We start from the raw sequence: 25,076 nt of genomic DNA, 5'->3' as shown, positions 1-25,076 counted from the left end.
TGCGTGTTCTTTTCACTTTGTTTATTAGAGCTAAAGGCTTCTGGTTCTCCCTGGCTTTACACAGTTTATTTTACCATGCCACTGAGAGAAAAATATTTCCCATAAAAAGAATGGGACCTGTCAAGTTATATGGAAAGCACAGACCCATTCAGGGAAGACATCTCACCTTGGATTCAATTCAGTGGTGGCAGTTTTATAACACTAAATAAAGTTTTAGGAATAATGTTAACAGGTGTAATGAAAACAACTTCAAAATGGCTCAGCTTAATTTGAATTTCCGATTAAGAATGGGTAATATCTGTATAATCACAACTCATGCAATATCATGGATTATACATCTATTAAAATTATCATTTGGTTACCTGGAATCCACCTTAAATTAGTCATGCAGTATCTTATCTATCAACCATGAAAGGATAGTTATATCACAATCAAATTTCAATTTTAGGAGTGGGAAAATGAAATGAATCACTGAGGGTTAGGATTTCATGCACCTGTTTGGCTGTGGTCTACTGTGGTGGCTTTCCTTTGTGCTTGGTCCCAAGCCTCTTGATTTCTAGACTACAACCTCAACAAAGGCAACAGTTCATAGTCCCTCTAGACAAGAACTTCACACACAGAGCACATCTTCCTGGCCCCAAATTTTTGTCACAATACCCTGGGACTCAGATCTCTATCTGGAAGGATGGTAGAGGGACAGCTGTGGAAGTTACACTGTAGCAAAGCCTAGCCATACTGTATCCGGTTGGTCTGGCCACAGTCTCTTCACAGAGCTTCATATATTCTCCAGAGAATATGCATAGTATGCGGAGGTGTGATGAAGCTTTGGTAGAAATCATTATGTAGTGTATAGACAAATATGAATTAGGTTTAAGAAATAAATCCTACTTATTTTATGTTAATCGGCATTTTCACCTACATTTATGTGTGTGTGCCCCATGGAACTCAGGAGAGGCATTAGTTCCCCCAGAACTGGAGTTAGGAATGGCTATGATCCTGTTTTGCTATGTATAGAAGAAAATTAAAATAGTGCCTACAATATATAATTGTGGGAATTCAACATTTTGACATAAAAAACACGAAGAATAGTATATAAAGAATTATCCAAATACCCTTAGCAATTGAAGCCTGGGCATATGAGAAATAAGGAATGAGTTACACAAAGGGAAAATCCTGCTGGAAAATGACATATAAAAAATAACTGTGGACTGGGCTGGAGAGATGGCTCAGTGGTTAAGAGCACTCACTGCTCTTCCAAAGGTCCCAAGTTCAATTCTCAGCAACCACATGGCAGCTCACAACTTTCTGATGCCATCTTCTGATGTGCATGCAGACAAAGTACCTATATATGTAAAATAAATAAATATATATTTTTTAAAAAGAAAAAATAACTGTGGAAAGGACAATGGATGCAGTAAACCTAGACCCCGCCCCCCCCCCCCCCCCCGTTCAGATCTAGCTAATAGACAATGCATTCTCCATGGTTGTGAGGAGAGAAGGGACTGCCTCAGACAGAACTCTCATGCCCTTGTGATCATTTTCCCTTGTTGAGGATGCCAGGCAGCACACAGAAGGGGAAACAGGCTATCTGGATGAGAGCTGATAGGCTGTGGTCATATGGTGGGGGAGGAGGTCCCCATCTGTCAGAGGTCTAGGAGGGGAATAGAGCAGAAGAGGGAGAGAAGGTGGGAATGGGAAGATACAAGTGAGGGGATAACAATCAAGATATTATCTTAATAAATTATAATAAATTTAAGTGGGAAAAACTGTGCATTAAAATATTTTCCTTCATGTATATAATTGTATTATCTACATGGATGTCCATGTAGTATTATTTGCCTACAGTGCATTCAGAAGCCATAAAAGCCATCATATTCCCTGGAACTGGACTCACAGGCAGTTGCTAGTCAACATGTGCTGAAAATGAACCCAGAACCACTGGAAGAACAGCTAGTGCTTTTAACTACTGTCTCACCCATCTCTCCAACCTTCTGTGTGAATTTCAATTTCTTTTTCATTCAAGTATTTACTTTGTATGTATTGGCACTATAAGTGTAAACAATATTATAAAACATTAAAACATAAATATATAAATATGTGACATTAGAAATTAACATTACAAATGATTAAACTATGTATGTATGAATAATAATTATTGATATGTGAGGTTTAAGCCTTAAGCAAAAATAAATAAGGGCCAGAGTATAACATATGGTAGGGTACTTGCCTTAACATGCACAAAGCCTAGGGTGTAATCTTTGAAATGTCAAAAAAGCCAAAACAAGACAAGGATTATTTTCCTCCCCCTCCTCCTCCTCCTCCTCCTCCTCCTCCTCCTCCTCCTCCTTCTCCTCCTCCTTCTCTTCCTCTTTCTCCTTCTCTAGCATCCTTTAACTTCATTAGTTTCAATGCCAGGTTGTCCTTTCTCATCTTAGAGGACAATGAAGTATGTCTTCCTTGGTGATCTTTATACTAGTATCTCAATTTATACATTTAATCATGGATCCATGAAATTAGGACACAGATATCAGATTACATTTGTAAAGAGGCTTTGAAATTAAGAAAACCCATTTTGACCTGCCAATTCCAGAAATGCAATTTGACAGCATATTCAAAAGTAAATGTGTATGTATGCAATAACGATAGGACTTTCCATTCACTCTTGGATTCCTACCTATTTAAATTTACACACTATCCCAAAATGCCTAGTCGGATAAATTTATCTATGAGATAATGTGCATGGTGATTCCAAAATACTATACAGTATTTTAGAGGCAGCTATTCAAAATGGTTTTTGTTTGTTGTTTGTCTTGTTTTGTTATGTTTTCCCTTTGAGATTGGCCCACTCACTATCTACCTACCAAACTGACGAAGGTCCAAGCAGAGATTTGCTCCTTCCACTAGTGTGGTGTTCCGGCAGATGGTCCACAGATTGAAATACATGTACACTGGCAGCGAGGTGAAAGCCGTGACGCCCAGCCAGGCCAGCATGAAGAGGTATGTTAGCATGATGAACTGCAGTGGGAAAAACAGGAAGAGGGAAAACATGTAAGCTACTGCAAAACAATTTTGCTCTCAAGCCCCAAAATCAATTCAAACTGCTTTTAGAACCCTGATACATAAATACTCAAAAGAATTATTAGGGATTATAATATGAGAATTTATATGTTAAAAAAATGTGGTCTTTTAGTTATTTTTTCGGAAAATAAAACTATTTAATTACTCTGATAAAAGCTACAGTGGTCTTTTATATCAACTAATTTTTTTTCTCCTAGGTTTATTGTGCAAAGGAACAGAATATTCTATGTGGCTATATAGACAATTCTGAGTCTTAAGATGAAGTTGATTGTTTGAGGTCAATATTTTTTTTGTCTCTACCAAAAAAAGGGACAAGTTACCTATTCTGTGTGGCTTTTTCCCTTCCCTTTTTGGAGTGTGTAAGCTGAAGTACAGTAATAGATGTGTCTCACCATATTGTGTGACATGAGGACTAATCCATAAAGCTTTCACACAAAAAGCTAGAAATGTCTGGTAAGCATCAAAGCATATTTCAAATGACAATATCTCTTCAACTTTAACATTAATGCTCTGCCTACTACATCGCGCATTATCTTCCAAATTTAGTTCAAGTATAAAAGACGAAGATCTATTCTCTCATGCAATTTTTAATCAAAGGCTGGATATTATTATCATGTGGGAGTGTGTGAGTGTTGGGTGGGTACGCTGAAGGCCATGTATAAAGGTCAGATGGCGAGTTTATATAGTTGGTCTCCCAACCATTAACATCTTTCGGGGATTTAATGCTGGTTGTCAGACTTTCATGCAAGCAGCTTTACCCACCAAGTCATCTTGAGGGGCTCTTTTCATTATTTAAACAATGGCATTTCATTCATTACATCCCTAACTAAATATCGCTTTTATTTCACAAAAAGGAAACATAATGGCATATTGTTTTAAAAAATCATCATTTTAACCTTGTCTGAGGCTAGACTATATACTTCAGGCCTCTATTTCCACCCTTAAACTGTGGAAACCACTCCACAGAAACATCATACACCCCAGCCAGGCTTCAATGAGCTGATACGCATGAAACATGTAGTAAAGGCAATGGCTTATAAGAAGCTGACAAACTATCAACCTGCTTTTATTATTCATGGTGTGTTTCTACTTAAGTAGGTCCATATAGAATATGTGAAGCACACTTAATTTCATATTGGGAGAAATTAAAATAGTGAAAACTTCTTGGATATGCAAAATTTATTCAAAGTGCATTTATCACAACAGAAAAAAAGCTTAAGAAACTATCACACAGCATCTTCTGTGAAGACGTCCTATTATCAAAACTCCTTTGGGAGGACAGAGGCCTGATGTCATAACATTTCCATTGTTCAGAGCTTAGGCTCTCCTGAACAGTGTTTTGTCCCAGGCACAAGAAATGTGAGATGATATCCTGAATCAGGGATTTGGAGGTGTTAAAAAAAAAAAAAGGCTCTATGATTCAAGAAAAACGTCATCTCTATGCTTTGAACCCAGGTTTTCTGTTTTGGTTTTCTTCCTGTCCTTGGAAAGTTTTCAACATATTTTTCTGAAAGTGTTACTCATTGTTTAGCGGGATCTCAGATAAAAAGACTAAGACATAAAATGGTGAGCCACGTTGCCAAGCAAGTGGTTGTCCCATGTAGGCACTGTGAAGGAGCATAGTTGCCGATAGGGTGTTTTTTAGCCATAGCCTCATTGTGAGGATGGCCTGGGGTAATCTGAGAGCTAAAGAGGCTTAGGCCATTTTATGTGGCAACTATAACTATATTTAAAACACCTCTGCAGGTGACCAAATGCGTGTAGAGTTCAAGCAGCGCTGCTCTATGGTTAAGATAGGTCTCATGAGTCTACTGGACGTGAAGGCCTCTTTGCTATTTGCCACTGGATTCCACAAAATAGAATGTTTTTGGGTTTGTTTGCTTGCTTTTTAAGATGATAAGAAACACATGGCAGTGGAATAGAAGCAGCCAGTATTAGGGATGAGAGAGGCATAAGACCAAACTTTCTGAATTAGAGCTTCTCAGATTTGGCACTATTAAAATTTGGGCCAGATAATTATTTGTTGTATGGATTGCCCTACAAATTATAGAGAGTTTAGTATCAATTCTAGCCTTACGTACCGTGTCTCATTTGTCCAACAAAAAATTTCCAACATCTCCCAAGTAAAACATGTTCCACCTAGTCTGCTCCCAGTTTGTTCAGTTGCCTGTACACTTTTAAGGGTTGGATTATTCTGTTTTACTTTTGGAGCAAATATATTCTCAAAAATCAAATGTAGCCAATTTTACATAATATAATAAATCTTAAACTTCGATTACCTTATAGGGGTCTGGATTAAAGATGTAAATATAAGTGTATATAGATACATTTTGATACCTGTGGTGTCATTGTAATTATGAATACAAAAGTCCATAACAAATTTTAATATTTCAATATATGGTACATTAAGTACATCCCAGGTGCAATACAAGCAATTTGTTTTTATTTGAAGATTAATAAAAAAGTGAACATATTACTCTGTATTTATTAAGTTTAATAAGAGCATGTTTAAACATACTCAATATTTGATTTATTCAATTTGATGTCATTTATTTCATGATATAACTAAATTACATTACTGAAAATATGATAACCTCTCATACGATGACTCAATGAAGTAGTTATTTCCACTCCCATAGATTAACATCGTGGTTCTGCCTTTTGGTGTGTCTCACATACTAAGTTTTGAATGATAGCCTGGAAATGTTGAAATGAGCTTGTATTAGTCTTGTTGTTTTATGAGGGAACAATGCAAATCAAACTGTGCTTTCCAGAGCATTCTCCCAAGTGAGGAGAACACCAACCATCACTCTGTGATCGAAAAGCTAATGCAGTTTTAAAGCTAATTGCAGTGGTGTGGTAAAGCTTCAGCTATTAACCATTTTAGTTTTTATTGAGTAACAGGGATAACACAACAAATTTCTATTACTGTTCACCCAGGAAACTTTGCACTTGGCGACTAGGAAACATTTCTTCCAACCTTCAGTATTACTCAGTTTTCCAAGTATAAAGACATTAACACATCTGCAAAAGCACAGACACTTCCAAAGCTAAGGAAGGCAGGTAGAGCAGGCTAATGCATGGAATGTGAGCTAGATTGCAAGATTAAAAAAAAAGAACGTAACAGCTAAATGGAGAACCTAATTTCTTTCTTCCTCTGACTCAGCACACAATGGCCAAGGAAGAAGCCTACATACAGGACTTAGTAGAGCTGGCTGTATTTCTTGGAACTAGGAGTTTGTCCCCTCCAATGACAATTACAGGCCTCACTCTCTAGTGGGCTAGAGATTACTGTTGCTGCTTCTGCTCAGCTTTGATCAAGCCTGGATTGTCACAGCACGTGTCCCAAGTGTGGGCAGGCACATCTTCGTGGGCTGACTGCATAGCCACCAAGGCAGCCCACGCAGCTGCTGCCAACCTTCTGCAGCATTGGGTATGACTAATGACATTGCTACTATTGTAGAAAAATAGTGTGGTTCATGATTCACTTTAAAAATAGGTATTTGAGATTCCTTTTAAGATATTTGGATGACAGGCAGAAAATTATCTGTACATAGATGTGAAAATTCTTCCGTGATTATATTTTACTATGTGATGGTTTTCCAATTCTTAATGAAACATCACAATTGACTGCAACTGTCTTCTTGCTGGTGGGACATTTTGTGCCATCAGAGATCAGTTAATAGACCCTAACACTTCTGTAGCATCATAGTCATAGAACTTTAAAAATGATCTTGATTTTTGTCAAGGATTCAGAAGCCTGAAGTTGCTTTCTAAGGCTCAACGAAGCCCTGTCCTGAGTTGTCTGAACAATAAGGAAGCTCATCAGTCTCTACATTTATTAAACACTATTTATAAAAAAGATGTTAAATCAAGGTCAGAAACTTGCCTTTTTCTAGAGAAATTGTTTAAGTGTCATCAAGAACTGAATACACATGCTTTTAACATCAATCCCAGATCTTTATGCATATTATTTCCTCTATCCCTGAAATTTTATAACCAATCCAAAGAATTTAGGTGGCAATCCATATTTAGTGCCTTAAGTCACTTTATTGAAATTTCAGTTTTCCTCACATTCGTCTATGTCACCTGTTAGGAACTGCAGGAAGAGTTCCCCCAGACAGAAATAGGTACCCACAACTCAACCAAGTTGCATCTCAGAATCTATTACAAGCTGCTCAATATAATGAGTTGCTGCTCACTGGTATGTTTAATTTTTCTGTGAGACAAACTAATTTATTAGTCCTTATTGCAAATTGCTTACATTTTGTTACTTTTTTTTTTTTTTTTTTTTTTTTTGCTGTAATTAAATACATGTTCTTGTATGGCACAGCAAAATAGTAAGAAAGGCCAGGCAGGGAGGGGTGCTTCAGTGATTCATTGTGGGAAAACTGTTCTGCATAAAACATGCAACACTGTCTTCAATGGTATATTTGGTTTTTACTACCTTCATGCATTAGTCGATACATGCTTTGAAGTGCATTAGTTCTATGTTATGAAAATAGATCTGATTTAAAATTAAACATCTCATCAATAAAGGTTTAAGACAAGATCAACTAATGAATATACTTTAAAAAAAGATTTTTTAAGTTACCCCTAAATATTTAGCTTACCATGGAGATATGTTTAAGAGGAAAGACAGAAATGTACACACATCTGCATTACTTATAGATTAGGGGAAGGATTTTTAAATTATTTTCTATGGTAACGTAATGTAAAAAAAGAAATATATGTTGCCTCCTTTACAAACAAAATTAGTTGCAATGCATATGACTTGAGAATTTAAAACCAATATTTCACAACAAATACTATTAACTTAGGAATCTTACTATGAAGTTCCAAGACTGTCCTCATTGAAGGAAATGTTACTGCGTTAAAGAAAGCTCTAACTCTTAAGGTGAGTAAAAACATTTGCGTGATCCTGACATCAACCCACATTACGTGCTGAGTGCAGAGAAAAGACATACCCAGGCGCTCACGCATCGGCCGCACGTGGTGATTTTGAAGTCCCCATAGAGATCTTTGATGGCCCCAGTCGTAAAGAACCCTTCCACCATCAGTAAAATGCCATAGACGAAGAAAGCCGCTGCGATGCCATAGATCACGTACTTAAAGATGTCAATCCTGGAGACGAAAAGAGAACCAAGGCACAAGGTGATTTAGTTCAGTGACTTTTTGTCACCTGTTTTCAAACACTGATCCTCTCATGTCCACGGGCCTTTTGAAGTGTAGGTAGAAAATATGCACAAAATCACCTATCCAAAGTCTCAGCATGGATCAGGGAGCAGCTATTGGCAGTTGGTGGCTAGAGGGAGAGGCAAAGTCACTTTTCTTCAGGGATGTGACCTCTGAGAGGCTGCACAGGCTTCAGTATATGGCCCCGTACCCATACACCTGCAGGAAGTACTAACCTGACTCAGTGAGTAGTAAATTAAAAAATAGAGAGGAAGAGTACATGAAGTTAAGAGGGGAAAATAGAGGATGACAGGAGAAGAACTGCAGAGGAGGAAGTAGGGGATGGATTGACTTGGATCTGAACATACTATATTAAATGAAATTCTTGATAAATAAAAGTAAAGCAAAAGAAAATTGGTATTCATAATGGTAGATGAACTATAAAACATTTGTTTTTTTTATGTTCCTAATGTTTGCCTATAAATTTTGTTCCGCCATGTTTAATACTTGCCAACAAGGGTTTTTGTTTTGTTTTGTTTGTTTGTTTGTTTCTGTTTTTTTGTATGTATGTACATCTCTGCCTCGTCCTCTACAGTCTCTCTTGTTCTTTGATCGCATTAATGAAGTCTTATGTAGATAATGAAGAAGTTGCTTAAATTAATTTGCTAAGTGTAGTAGGAGTAAGAAAATTTATAATATGGGTATATAGTTACATATGTATATATACATATTTATATCCATATATCTATAGTGAATCTCTTGAATATATAAAAGGATAATGAATATTTTGGAGGTTACATATTAATTTTTTATAAACTTATATCAATTTCATACTTTGTCATTACACTAATTTTAAGTGCATTTTATTTAACTTCTATTATAAATTGTCACTAATATTTTCTCACAATAATAGTACCAATAATGAGAAGGAAGAGAATTTTCCATATAAATTACAAACAAACCCTTTTGTAGAAATACAAATTAATATTAAATATAAGTGAGCCAAAAATAACCACAGCATAATTCCTGACAGGTTTAAAACAGTAATTACCCTTTCTTATAGTTGGTTTCTAATTACAAAAAAAATTTAAATAATACTAAAATTATATTTAGGAAATATAAACATATTCACATAGAGGACTGATGCAAACATGATAGCTAGAGATAAGCATGGATAGAGGCTAGACGGTAGATGGTAGATGACATACTGTCACCCGATAGCTCTGTTTTAGGGGACCAATGCTCACGAAATTGAGAAAGAAGAATTAACATGTTTGTGAACTAAGTTTCTATGTACTGTTCTTGGTTTTGAAACTGTGTTTATGTTCCATTTGTGATCTTCTTAAATCACAGAAATATCTATAGCCATAGTGGTGTACTGTAGATGAAGAGGGCTCTAACTTGTTTTCATACATTGTCAGGACCAGTAAGTGGCTTACACTCAATGTGATCAGAGTTACACAATATGCCAGTCAAGTGCAGGGGTGGAGATGACATCAACTCAGTGCTCTCTGCCACTTAATGTCAGGAATAGATCAAGTATAATATTTGGAATGTATTAACTATATGCTTTATATGTCATATGGATATGACATTCTACCTGTAATACAATATCAATATTGACGTACACCAAAGGATGGATTGGATAAGTAAAGCATAGATTTACAACACTTTCAACAAAATTATTCATCTTCATTGACATTCCCAATTGCCATCATAATTAACATTCTTATGATTTGACCTAAGAAGATCCCCACTTAATTTTTAAAAGAGGAGAAATCATTCTGAAGATGGAAGCAAGTTGGAATGATGTGGCATCAGTCCACTACCTGGAAGAGATAAATAGCTGAACCTTCTATACAGTCTTGGTTAAGAAATTTCCCCTGGCGACAACTTTATTCCAGAATTGTTAAGTTTGCAACTATGGGAGAGTACGTGTGAGTGTGAGATGTGTGTGGGTGTGTGCGTGCGTGTGTGTGTGCGTGTGTGTGTGCATGTGTGTGTGTATGTGTGTGCGTGTGTAAAATCTCTCCTCTTTTTTCTCTTTCACATTATTATTTTCTTTAGGGCTAGGGATTGAACTACTTAGGGTCTCCTTATGTATTATGAATACGCTCTCTACATCTACCCACAGCCCCTTTGCTACATTCTAATGCACAAAGTTTTTGTTTTTATGGCAGTATCAGTAAACATCCATTTGTTTATCTAAATGTAAATGACTAATGCTGACATTGTTTAATGCATGGTTGCAAGTCATTTACTAGCATGCGCTGATTTGACCATAATGCTAGAGTCTGTTATATCTCTTCTGAATTGGAAAGTGAACAACTTTCAAAAGCAGGAGATGGCTACTGCTTCCTAGTCACATGAATTCCATGTATTACTGAGCAGGAAGCAAGTTCGGAAGTCTTTGGTATAGAAAATTAGAAGTGTCTTTTCCATTTGCTGTTGGTTTCAGGAAAAAACACCACCATCGATGATTTTGAAAGTTACAGTAAAATTATTGTCTTAGCTAAGGGATTCATTGCTGTGAAGAGACCCTATAAAGGAGTACATTTGCCTGGGGCTGGCTTACAGTTTCAGAGGTTTAGTCCATTATCGTCGTGGGGGAAAGCATGACAGCATGCAGACAGACATGATGCTGGAGGAGCCAAGAGTTCTACATCTTGATCCAAGGGCAGCCATGAGGGAATTGTCTTCCTAGGCAGCCAGGAGGAGGCTCTCCTTCCACAGTGGGTGGAGCATGAGCACAGGAATCTGCAAATCCCACCCCACTCCCCACAGTGACACACTTCCACCAACGAGGTCACACCTCCTAATAGTGACACTCCCTGTGGGCCAAACATTCAAACACATGAGTCTATGGGGGTCAAACCTATTCAAACTACCACAGCTCACTTTGAAGCACTGACAGGTGTGATCCACAAAATTCATATTTAGTAATTTTTTATTTCAGCTAAAGGAACATGACTTATTTTTTTTACTAGACTTACATTTCCATAATAGCATGGTTAATCATAAATGTTACAATTTTGCACAGAAGATTCCTGGAACTTTTAAATTTTACATGACTGACACTCCATATTTATTGAACACCTCAAATTTATTCTTACCCTCCAACCCAGCTCCTTTCAATGAGAATTCTTTTTTTGTTTGTTTGGTTGGTTGGTTTTTTTGTTTCTATGAGATGGACTATGCTAGAAAGCTAATCTAAATCACCATTCTTGTGGTGAGTAGCTTCTTTCACTTAACATGAAGGTTTTGTGATTCATCCACATGTCTGGGTTTATTTTCTAATGGTCAGTAGTAGTTCACTGCCTATACACTGTATTTTCTTTATCTACATATCCATCCATCAAAATTTAAGTTGTTGTACACCCTGGTCTGTGAAAGTTGATGCAATGAACATGGTAGTCCAGCTATTTCCTCAGAATCCTAATTTCAATTCTTTTTAATAGATGCTCAAATTCGTGTGGATAGATAAGTAAGGGAGGTATGGTTAGAGGCGATTTCTGTGTTAATGAACCTCTCAAATGTCCATTGTTTTGGCTGAAGCTAAAAATTTATCAGGAAACAGATTCTAAATATTTTGCAAGATATTCCTTTGTATCACATTTAATAAAATCAAAACTATTCCTAAAAGTTTTCTTGTATATCATCTTTCCTTCCTGAACTCTGACCTTAAGTGAGCATGTACAGTAGTGTACAATTTGAATTGAACATGCTTAAGAATGTACCCCTTAGATGTATATGATGTGTATATGTAGATATTAGCAGAAAAATCCTAAGAAAAGACATTGATATGATCATAAATCCTAGGCTCTCATTACCTGCTACAGGTTATGAATATTTCTTTGCTCTCTTATTTCTTATCTGGACTTTGTTTGACTTTGCATTTAGAAACAAACAACCCCATTACATTCAATTACAGAGTGACCGTCTATAATATCCCACTTGTCAGATATTTTTATCTCATTGTAAATCTTTTCAATTTTCTCAATTTTTATAAAACTGTCAAGCGAATGGAAAAAATAACATATGCTTTATGTAGAGAAATGGAAAAAAAGAAACACAGAATTATCAGTGTTCATCCTTCCAATTTCTTACATAAGTTTTAATTGCATTATTTTGAAAACTTACTCTGTAGCCAATGCATTACGAGTATGTAAAGGAGAACATATTTTTCAGAGGTTTGACAAGTTATGGCACAATCTACAATATGGAGATCCAGTTCCCCAGGTCCCCAGTTTTAACAGTGGTGTAAAGAATAATGGCATCCGAAGGTGTCCACATCCTGTTTCCTGGAAAATGATCATGAGTCACCCTGGATGATCAAAAGGATTTTGCAGATGTGGTTAATGATCTCCAGAAAGGAAAATTATTCTGTAGTACATGAGTGGGTTCAATGTAACTGTGTGACTCTTTAAAATGAAAGATGTGAGCGTGTCACTATAAAAGTCGGAGAGAGATTTCAGGATGCCACATGGCTGCCTTTGAAGAAGGAAAGGGACAAGGAGCCAGGAATGCAGGTGGCTTCTGTAAGATGGAACAACTCCAGAGATTCCAGATGGAGCACAGTTTTGCCAGCATCTTGATTTCAGCCCGTTGCAGTAAACCTAGTAAGACCTGCTTTAGATTTCTGACCTCTGAAACTGTGAAACAAGCAATTTCATAGTTTTAAGAAAAATAGTTTCTGATTTTAAAAGAGAATGTTTTAAAGGATTAGAAGCCAGAAAAAAAATGCTTAGTAACAAAGCACACTATTCGACTGTTGTTTTAGGACTCACAAATTCAATAAGATTTACTAACCCAAGTTTAAACTATGATGTAAGTCTGCTCTGATTTCCAAGACTAACAAGCTGTCTCCTATCCACTCTAATTTGCCTGCTCTTGGAGGAGTATTGTCAGTAGAAAGTGACAATGTCTGGTTTAACTGTTGTCAATCCTGTCGATGAGTAGAGAGAGTTTACAGGCCAGCATGGTTTCTAAGCTTTACTTTTTCTTGCTTTAGCCTTGACTCCTTACATCAAACCATTAAGACATTGGTAATTGTTTTGCATTTCACTAATTCCCAAAGAATATAACCCTTAAGAAATAAACTATATGGAAAGTTTTATTTAAGAGTAAAGCTAGCATGTGACCATACCTCAGGATGTTTATTCAAGAGGTCAAATTACTTAGCAAATTGTTTTGATCATCATTTGATATCTAACTTCTGACCAGGCGCCATATATCATTGTCTGTATAAATTCGTTGTACTCTTGCAAAATACTCAACCTCCTCCTGCTTGCTTTGTCAAATGATGATTAAAGAACTCAGCAAAAACACACTGTCAAAATCTCTCTTGGGTAAGAGACACTGAGTCACAAATTAGAAGAGCTCCTCTCATCACAGCAGATAGCTAGTCATTTCCGAATGGGTGAGCCCATGCTGTTGTGCTAATATGTAACTGATGTTTAGGTGGAAGAAATAATGGGACTGCATTAAATTATAAATGTATCACAAGTTGAGAGCCAACACATGATCTGGGTTTGAAGAACCAAATTGACATATCACTAATTAAAATGCTTCTTGGAAACCAGTGATAGATGAAGAGGTTTTAAAATATTTTACCAACAGATCAAAAAGCTATTGGAAATCCATTCTCTTCTTTCTTTGAAGGCTTCGACACTTTGGCGGGACCATGGCAAACTTAAGAGGGCAACACTAACTGAGAAGTTAAGGTGTAGGACACATCAATGATCGTAGTCATGATTACATGTCTGAAACATACCGCAGGAGAAAGGAAAGCAACCTCCGACTTATCTGTGACAAGTAAAATTCCAAGCGAGGAAGACAACTAGTAAAACACAATGGTTACATTTCATGGTTGCATGCCTTCCATAGACTGCCCTTTAGTGTTAGAGATCTGGATTATGTTTAGATACTTGTATGTATTTAAGGGGTGGGGTGAGAAATGGGGGAGAAAAGGAGAGGATAAAGGAGAGAGACATATCAACCTATAAGCCTAATATTTGTCCCGGCTTCCTCACAGTTCTTACTGTGTAACCTCTGTTTCTCCTTTACTTTTCCTGTTCCCTCTGACATCCCTGTAAAAGTAATTTTTATTCTCCTTGGTCAGTTGTTGTCTGTGAGGCTTACTGCCTCCTGCTGCTAACCTAGGCCTAGTCCTGGAAGCTTCTAGCCTCCATACAATCTAACCTAAGCCTAGAATGTTTCCAGCCTCTGAGACTTAAAAAGATCACCCTTTCTTGTTCTTATTGTGTCTGGGCTAGCTAGTTACACTCAGCTGTTCTCCTCAAACTCTTCTCCCAACTGATTTACTTAATCTGACTTTATCTCTCTGTCCGGAATTGCTCTGCTTGACCATAAGCTAACTCAGCAATCTGCTCTCCTCTTCTGGCTTCTTCTCATTTTCTGGCTCATTCTGTTTTCACCTGAGTTCTCTCTCTGTCTCTCTGTCTCTGTCTCTGTCTCTGTCTCTGTCTCTGTCTCTGTCTCTGTCTCTGTCTCTGTCTCTCTCTCTCTCTCTCTCTCTCTCTCTCTCTCTCTCTCTCTCTCTCTGTGTGTGTGTGTGTGTGTGTGTGTGTGTCTCTCTCTCTTTCTGTCTCTCTCTCTCTCTCTGAAACCTATCTCTCTATTACTGTTCTGGGAAAGCTGCCTCCTCTCTCTGTAAAACTGCCTTTAAGCAGCTTCCCTTTCCTCTCTCTTCTTGTGAGAGTTGAGCATATTCTATTCTGTCAAATCTGTCCTGATTTCTCATCTTTCCTGCCACTCAATTAGACATCACTTTCAAACATGGGTGCTTCCTTCTACAAACTAGCTTTACCTTTCTCTGGGACTAAAGGCTTGTACCAGCCCTCCTGGACCTAAGCTTTTTTTTTTTTTTTAAACCTGATACTTGATGTATACCAGGCTGGCAGTAAACTCAGATCTGCTTGCCTCTGTCTCCTGGATTATAGGTGTATTTGGATTCCAGCTGGATCACACAGACCTAGAAAGTCTTTGGATATGATATTTTGCCAGAACAGCCATGTTCTGAATTAACATTCCTCTACACATCCGTTTTCCTGCAGGCAGCCCTGCTGAGGGTGAACTCCACAACCTCAAAATAAGAATAATTTAAATCTTCCCTTATCACACTGAGAGTTCTATGGTACAAATCTTCCTTGTTTTCATATGCTTTTTTGGGTGTAGTTTGTTTGTTGTTGTTTTTGTTTGTTTGGTTTTGGCAAGGAGAGGGATTTAATCCACGCAGAAGCTCCATGAGGTCTATATAATGTATTTACGGAATCTGAACTATGAAGAGAGAAGTAATTTGGACCCAGTCAATATTCTCATCATTCAAACATACCTTTATTTGTCTTACATTTAATTTCTCATAAACTGGATCAAATGTAAAGCTATAAAATATACATTCTAAAGTCTCTTCTAAAAGTCCCTTTCCTAAGCTCCCATAGATAGCATCCTCAGAGCTTGAGCAGAGACCTACCATATTTAAAAGTTTGTTGTGCAAATATCAAATAAATAACTTTGTAATTTCTAATATATATATATATTCATTTATTAGACTTATGACTCCTTACAAACTTTATGTGCTATAACTGAATAAAGCAACTTAAATGCAGACTAAATATAGAGACACTGTGGATTTCAAGGACATCTGTGGTAGCTTAAAATAATGAACAGTGAGAACATATTTTGTCCAGGCTAGGCTGAGATATAACTAAAAAGAAAATGTCAGTTTTGAAACATTAAAATATACCCATGAAATCATCTTACTAAAACTCTCCTGAACTAACCAGCAATAATCCAGTTGAATTTTCTTTTTCTTTTCATCTCTTTCCTCCTCCTCCTCCTCCACCCCTACTTCCTCCTCCTTTTTCCTCTTCTTCATCTCTTCTTCCTCCATCACCCCAAGACAGGGTCTCACTATGCAGCTCTTGCTGTCCTGGAAATTATAGAGATCAGCCCACCTCTGCTTCCCGAATGCTAGTGTTAAAAGTGTGTGCCACTGTGCCCTGCTTGACCAGTTGGATTTGGAAATAGCTTAACTACATTTCATATGATGAGTATGAGTTAGAAGCAAAGAATGATTCTGGCAATTTAATCTAAGATGACGATTGCTATCAAGTTTTGGATTTATGTGCTTGCTAATGTTTAACTCTACAACAATTAATAAGTTACAGGAATATATAGTTATTATCCACTTAAATAAATAATGTTAATTTGTAAATGATATGTGAAATAAAGTTACGAAAAGAAATAGACCACTCTTAACTTGCTGGTAAATACTCATTTGCAAGTTCGGGGACACTGATACTTCAGAGTTATGGATTGTAGTTTTTAATAATTGTTTCTCGTATTTTTCAGTACTAAGGACTAGACCTCATATTTTCTAGATGAGGCTCTCATATGTACAACATAGGTGTTACAGTTATTAATCTTGAATAAACTTATTGCAAGTTGGAGCCAACTCATGACCTGGATTTGAAGAACCAAATTGACAAATATACATATATGTAGAGGTATGTGTGTATATATATATATATATATATATATATATATATATATATATATATATATACATAAAACATATACAATTGTTCTACCTCTGAGCTCTATCCTCAGCTCTATTTGTGCTTTCAATATTGAGAAGGATTCATATTAATTTTCCCAGGCTGGAGCTGAACTTTCTCTGTAGCCCAGGTAGGATTTGAACTTGAGATTCCCCTAACCCCAGCCTCATGAGGAGCTGAGCTCACAGAGCTTCACCACAGGTCTCAGATGATCTCACAGCTTCCGCAATTACTCTTTTTCTAATCACTGTTTGTGGAAGGGTTATAGGGTTCCTATATTATATTTCATTTTTGCTAATCAGAATTTGTCAGTGTTTAAAATCTTCAAACATTTCAGATAAATATAAAAGCTAAATATCTTTTCCTTAAATTTTTTTATTGTTTCTCCTTCTGTTTCTTCCTTCACCTCTAAGAGTAGAGAATCGTGGACTATTGTATGACTATGTGAAACTCTATTCTCTTAATTTACACAGAAAATAATTAACTTTAATTACACTAAAGATACAGCATATTAAAAATATTGTTGAAAATTGCTTATAGTTTATAAAAGTAAACAAATTTAGCAGTATTGTATACTGTTTTTGAGACATGGTCTTCTATTTAACTCTGGAACTTGTTATCTAGACCAACTTTATCTGAAACTCACAGAGATCTTCCTGTCTCTGCCACCCACACTCTGGGATTAAAGGGCCACTACACCTGGTCCTTAATATTGCATACTTTTGAATTGTAGTTATTGAATTGAATTGTAGTTTTCTCCTACCAAGGAGTTTCTAATGACACTAGGATCATAGAAACTGACTTGGATAAATCAGAATTGCAGTTGATTATGTTTACCTGGAAGGATATGAGAAAGAGCAATGTTACCACAACTAACCAGGTAACAATTAAGATTTGATAGCATTAAATAATCTGATTCCAGAAAACGTGCACATGCAAGGAGAACAACTGAATATTTTAGAAGGGAAAAAACATGAATATTTTAAACATGTAAAATCTAGTAGAATGAAATAAACACAAATAGTTTCAAGGCTAACAAGCATAAATGGAGTACAGATAGTTTTTATTTTTAAAAAACTAATAATAATAAGTAATTTCTGCCCATGATTATGAAATCACCCAATAGATGATGAGAATTAACAACCTGTTTGAAAATAAATCCTCCTGTAAGTAAATCCAAAATACTTACTTTCTATAATATCAAACATTAAAAGACTACAAAAAGGTCAAAAGACTTTCACTTTCAGACTACTTAAATTGTATTTACAAAACCAAAAAATATTATTATTTATATAGCATCATAATTTATAGTCCTGGTACTTTATATTTTAGGGGATCAAAACACATAATTGGTATTTTCAGAAAAGTTGCTCAAATTTTTATCTTACAGAAGACCACAAAACCTTTAACAATATGTTCTTTGAGTTAAAGGAAGTAAGGTAATATCATATGCATGGCTGGGTTAAAAAATTGAAGTGTCTGATCCCACTTAGAATTTTATGAATTTCCTAGAATTAACATCCAAGCCTAAATTTGTGCCTACCTCTGTCTTCTGTCTTTTTGTCATTTTTAAAAATAAGAGCCTATGTTCAATATAAAGAGCAAGGAAAAACTTTCCTTTACTGGTAATTTAATTGATGCCAAAGCCTTGTTTAAACCTCTATTAATTTGGTCTCATATTCCATGCAAAGTACTCTGTCTTGGTTGACAGTCAATTCTTTCAATCATGTTTGCCTCATACAGCTTTCTAAACTTTTCACTTATCATCATCTTACTTAGGTAGACATCTATGTATTTAGAAAAAATACAGGAATGTAAACAACATATAGACTCCACAAATAGTGGACATAAAGTGTGACTTACATGGTGAAAACATCCAGTGTGTCTCCAGCAGTCCTTGCCATCTCAAAGTAGGTCTGCAGAATGTTGACTGTTCCAGAAAGGGCTTCATGACCACATCCACAGAACAGGGCCACGCCTGCATACAGCAGGATGGTGGCAATCAGAGAGGCATAGGGAATGCCTCCAAGGCATTTAATACAGCACTCAAAACACCCTGTAGAAGAGCAACAGAAAAAAAAAAAGGAAAAGTCATTTTATTTATTCATCTTATTAAACTGTTTCTATGACCTCAACACTATAGTATTAGTATTCATAGATGGTCTGGGGTCAACCACATTAAATACAGTCGTAGAGCATCCTAGAAGATAAAAGGATGAAGTCCATTGTGACAATTCATTCTCCACAGTCAAGTGAGTGCATATATGGCTTATGATTTCATCCTCTGCTCCTAGTCCTATAGAAGCCCTTCATTTCTATCTGGACTCATTATTTTTAATCACCATACAAGCATGCTTATCATTCTGCTTTGAATTCACTGTTCTCATAACTCATGATTTTTTTTTACTTTACTTAAGTAACATTTATTTCTTTGAACTCTTTATGTGTTTTCAGATCATTATTTTAAACTTGTAGTATACTGAAAACTCAACAAACAAAATTCAAAAGTAGAGAAGAAAAAATTAGACAGTAATTGAACACAGGAATAGTTTTGAATACAGGAATTATTTGAATACAGGAGCTTATGTATGTGTGTTCTTTATATGGTGACTCTTAATGAAAATCTATTTATACATTTTGGTTAAAAGAGTAGGTGGGGAGAAAGTACTGGGAGAGAGAACATAAATCGGTGTGTGGAGTGCATCTCTTGGACAGGGGAGGCTTCTGGGAGTCTATGAGGGTGACCCTAGATGAGACTTCTTGCAACATGGGATATGTAGCCTGAAGTTGACATCTCCTGCAGCCAGGCAGTCATTCTGGTGGAGGGAGAGGGACATTAATCCACCTATAAAGCCCTAGACCCAAAATTAGCCTTAACTATGAAAAATTGAGGGATAAAGATGAGGCAGAGATTGAGAGAATGGCAAACCAATGACTGACCCAACTGGAGACCCACCCCATTGGAGAAAGCCAACCCCTGACACACTATCAATGATACTCTTCCAGGCTTGCAGATGGAATAGCATAACTGCCTAGCATAACTGTCTTCAAGAGGTTTCGTTCAGGAAGTGACAGAAACAGATGAGAGGCCCACAGCCAAACCACAGGCAGAGCCCAGGGAGTCTCATGGAAGAGTGAGGGGAAAGATTGAGAGAGCTGGAAGGGTCAAAAATACCACAAAAAGACCTACAGAGTAAACTATCCTGGGCCCATGGGGGACTCAGAGAGACTTAACCACCAACCGAAGAGCAAACACAGGCTGGACCTAGGCCCCCTACACATATGTAGCAGATGTGCAGCGTGATCATTAAGTGGGTCCACTAATGATGGGAGTAGAGGCTAACTGCATGCCTTTGGATCCCTTTCCCATAGTTGGGTTTGCTTCTCTGGCTTCAGTAGAAGAGAATGTGCTTAGTCTTGCTGTATCAGGGTGGGTTGGTACCCACCAGGGCCTCCCCTTTTCTAAGGAGAAGGGGAACGGGGAAGGGAATAAGAGGATGTGGGGGTAGGACTTGGAGGGAAGGAGAAAGGGGATGCAATCAGGCTGTGAGTTAATTAAATAAACGAATTAACAAAAAATGAGAAAGACACTGACATAGTAGAAAAAAAGAAAACAGAGAGAGTGTAATACTGATCCCATCACTGTGATTTTTAACAAACATCCTTTTGAACTCATCATGTGCCAAATAGGGAAAAGAAGAGAATGACCTCATAATGTTTTTGTAGTGATTAAATGAGATACTATATAAAAAATACCTGTGTAACAAAAAGCTCAATAAATGTAAGCTGCTATCATTAGACACAATTCAACTTTAGCATGGAATTGACACCTCAGCACGAAATTCATTTGGGAGGTCTTGCGGTCTCCTATGCCCTGTTAGTTGGGGGCCTTTCAGCACCATATTAGGGCTGAAAAAGTTACATATTTGGGAGTATTTTGGCTTTCAGATTGCAGTACTTTTTGGTTACAGGTTCTTGATCTTTATGAATCTATATTTACATGCAATAATATATAAAACATGAGATTTAAAAGTTCCTGTGTTAAGTGACATTATGTTTCAAGAATGAACTAGTTTGTTATTTTGATATTGCTCATTAAACAGGCCATATCATCTTCTTTAGAGTCTGAGAACCTCCCCAGCTTTGTTGCTCTTCCTTTTGGAGCAAATGTCTCTTACTGGACATTTCTTCTTCTACACACACACACACGCACACACACACACACACACACACACACACACACACACACACACACACAAACTAACACTATGGGGAAGTGGAAAAGGTTAGAACAGCTTGAAACTTCATATAGTAAAAAAAAAAATCACCAACAGATGGCTGAGACCAGTGTGTGGAGTATTTGAATGTCATAGAGCCCAGTTTTGGGTAGAGATTACCAGAGTGACAGAAAAGAAAATTAGACTATTCTCTTTAGATATTCTATGATTCCTATGCAATTAATTGCTTAAAATGAAAGGGGAAAACAAGTAACATTAGTACTAAAAAAAAAAAAAAGGAAGAAGAAGAAGACTCTTTTAATCTGTTAAGTTTAATCACTCCAACAATGTCGGAGTGCCAGTTTTATGGTTCCTCTCCACTCCTATTTTCAAAGCATCTCATACAGTCATGGGGAAAACTCTACTCAGCCCATTGCAAATGGCAAAACCTAATGCTCATGCTCAACCCAATCACCTGCTTATAAATTCAAACACTTAACAAGATTCTAAATACTGAGTGCCGTCACCTTTGCTTTACCCTAGAGCATAGAATGTACAGGTGAATAAAATAAAAAATCAGAGTAGGTCAAGGCCAGATAAAATAAAAGCATAAAAACATCATTACCAAAACAGCCATGTAGGACTTCTAGTTAATTTTATTCCCTGTGTAGAGCTGGTTTGTACTTAGTTCATGTTTTTCCTGCTGTGCTGTATATGGCCATCCTGAGCTGCAGAGCCAGGTTCCTTCTCTCCAAAAGGAAATCACGTGCTCATAGACCACAGCATTAATTGGAAATTTAATTTACTAGTAGCTTTCAAGTGTAGAAGCATATAAGATAAATTCCAATAGTAGAGAAAACTAAAGTTGATGACTCTGAATTAATACACATTTCCAAAATAGTTCAGTGACCAAAAGACACAGAAACATATCCTTACTCCCCATTTAAACACTGCCATATAAGCTACTCAGAATTATGTTACCTTTGCTGGCACATACAATTTCCTGTAAGTTTCAATATCTGCATGGTCAAGGTAGAAAGTTTTAATTTAAGTGTTGACCCTCTGCAAAACGTTTGTTCAAATTAAAATCCTTAAAGTGTCTCATCGGGGACATATTGAACTTGTAAGGGACTACATCCTAATCAAATCCATTCTTCCTAGGAGTCTGAGCGGAGTTGCCTACTGCATTTTAAAAAGTCTCTTTGAACTCGCATATGGAGAAGCAGCACATCACTTCAGCATTCTCTCCAGCTGCCAGAATCCCACATAGTTGCTGGCAGGGGAGCTTCTTTCCACCCACAGTGAGAAACAGCCTTGGCAGATCAGTAGCGTCGCCATGGCAACTGTGCCCCTGGGCCAGGATGCACTCCCAATAATCACTGCTGAGGGCTGAGGATTCTGCCCTGCCCCAGCACCATGCTTTTTACTGAACCGAAAGTGCAAAAACACTCTATTAAATGAATATTAATGAAGCATAGTAAGTGGGGTTCTGGCACTAGAGGATATAGATTCTTTGAGAATAATGTCTACAAAACCAGTAATGATAGCTTTGTATATTTTCAACACTACATATTACAAGAATACAGCCTTAATTCTCCAATAAAGCTATGGTTCAAATATCGACAGGGAATTTGCTTGGTATAGCCATAGGCTGACACAGAAGCATTATTCTGTCCGGTTTCTGGGTATGGCTCCTCAAGTGAAATAATACCATGTTGTCGGTTTTAAGATGAAGATAAATATTAAAAGAATCAAGAAGCTTTCTTTCCAACACACCCTCTAAAACATTAGCACTTTTACCACTATTTAGTAAGAGTATAAAGTGGCTTCTAATGTAAAACTTGTGAGGGATACAGAGACTCCCCTGATATGGTGGTTTTTAATTGATGTATATTTATCTTTTTATGTAGTATATAATCAGTTTACATCTATTTAAATATTGACAAATAAACACAATATTTGCCTACAATTACTTCTCTCTCCCTCTCTCTCCTCTCTGCTAATACCACCTCCCTCCACATCTCAATCATATTATACCTCATCACATCACATCAATTATTATATCACATCCCTGGCTTGATTTATGGCAGAGAAAACTGCTCCAACATATTAATTTTCTCTCATGTGTGCCACTTCCAATTATTGCTCACACACTTTGTCATATACATTTCAGAAACTATTTGATCACATATTGTCTCAGGGGATTTTGATTGATATTTTCATATTTATTTTAGAATATATAAACAAATTCTCCAGATTCTGAGAATTATTTTATAATGTTTGATTATTTTGTATCTCATCTATGAAAATTTTAAGCATTACATCTCTTTGTTCAACATTTGTACATTTTCATGTATATTTTTGTCACCTTCTCTATTATGAAAAATCAATGAAATTTAAAGAAAATTATATCATTTTGTGTTTCTAAGGGTTAAGCCATGGTTTTATTATTGTTGTTGGCTTTTTCATCTCATTTAAGTCAATTTCGTTCTGAATTCTAAGACATGCTTTAATATAAATGTAAATTTAATTCATGCTACCTACTTTTCTATTATCAGCTATGTCAATATATTTCCAAATTAAACTTTTATTACTGGAAAAAACAGTAGTCATGCTGTGTTTTAATATGTAGTTGAAAGTTTTTCCTTAGCATTTTATTAACACTTTTGTTTTTATTAGTCCATTAAGTATATAATTACTGAATCCTCATAGATATGCCAGGGATGGTGCTAATTTCTGGAGATGTAGAACTTAACAAAAATCAATATTAAAGAGGGAGGGAGATGGATAAAGAAGAATATGTTAAGATAGTATTTATGAGATTGTGAAAAGTGTGAGGAAATTTATATAGAGAAGATAGATCAGAAATATTAAAATATTGACGTCGATTTTATTAAAGAGGCCAAGGACAGATTGAGACAACATCTATAAAATATCTGAAAGAGGTGCATGTATATTAAATAAAACATCATAACAGAATTCTCATTATTAGAAAATTAAAAGGAAAAGTAAAGTAGAGCACTGAGCCAAAGATGGAAATTGGGGGGGGGGGGGGAAGCAATTCAGGATATTTAAGGACAAGAATCATTCTTCATTACCAAATGTGAAACATGTCGATAACAAGGGTAAAAACAGAGATCGGAATTCCATAATATAGTGACTATGAAACAGCTTCCTAGCGGGTGAGAGCATAAGCTTCCAGCTTGGCTCGGATCTCCATGTTTCCCTTTGATGGTTGCCTGGGCAGCAGTTGGAAGCCCGTTCTCTAATGCCGCGGGGCAGTATGTTAAAACCTGGAAGGCCTCGAGGCCTGATGCTGGATTATGCTGCTTCAAGGAGTCTTAAGATTTCAAAAGGAAGACTCCGGAAATCAATAAAGGTATTAAACATAGCTCAGCAATCAATAGTGGTCTTAGCATTATCTTCAGAAAAGGGCAATGAGATTATCAGCAAAAGATAAAATATTAGTTAACCTTTACGTCCTTCACCTCTTTTTACAAATATCACCTCAGTTTCCAATTTAGCCTTAAGGTTTTAATGGAGTAGATGGCAATATGTCCCCTGGGTAGGAGTGAAGGAACAATGACAGGACTTCACGGTGCTATGTTTATTCCATATGAGTACCCCTTTCTCTACTTGGACTAACAGCAGGGACACTGAATCACTATTCCAACAGTCAGTGAAAGTTTTCTTGAACGTCTATTAGTTCCATGTACTTTTTTTTTATATTCAATTGGTTAAAACTACGATTTGGACACTGCTTGTTCCTACATGTTAATGAAATAAAAAATTTAAAAATTTAACGCTTTTTCAGAAACTTCAAAAACCATTGTATCCAAATATGCATTATTTAATATTGTGATCACAACATTTTTTAGCCAGTCGGAATCACTGTACGTGGGCTTAAATTTTAAGTCTCCAAATAATAGCATATATATAGCTCCCTCTTATAAAGTATAGCATAATGAAAATATGGGCAATAATAGTTCAAAATTAAACTTATAAAAATATTTAAGTGAGTATATAT

At 36.5% G+C, this 25,076-nt stretch overlaps 1 protein-coding gene across 2 annotated transcripts in view; it reads right to left on the bottom strand.

Annotated features, from left to right (window-relative positions):
- The window catches only part of GPM6A (glycoprotein M6A), a 257,248-nt gene that overhangs the window by 10,275 nt on the left and 221,897 nt on the right, over window positions 1-25,076 (bottom strand). For both annotated transcript variants that reach the window (XM_084758357.1, XM_084758356.1), the window contains exons 2-4: window positions 18,696-18,888; window positions 8,046-8,202; window positions 2,862-3,015 (exon numbers count right to left, since the gene is read on the bottom strand). In XM_084758357.1, the coding sequence (XP_084614483.1) occupies window positions 2,862-3,015; window positions 8,046-8,202; window positions 18,696-18,888 (504 nt within the window). The remainder of the gene's footprint in view (window positions 1-2,861; window positions 3,016-8,045; window positions 8,203-18,695; window positions 18,889-25,076) is intronic.

This window comes from Acomys minous (assembly GCF_964271855.1).
Source record: "Acomys minous genome assembly, chromosome: 15".
Classification (NCBI taxonomy): domain Eukaryota; kingdom Metazoa; phylum Chordata; class Mammalia; order Rodentia; family Muridae; genus Acomys; species Acomys minous.
Note: the sequence above shows the minus strand (reverse complement) of the source record. Positions and strands in the feature narration are given on the sequence as shown.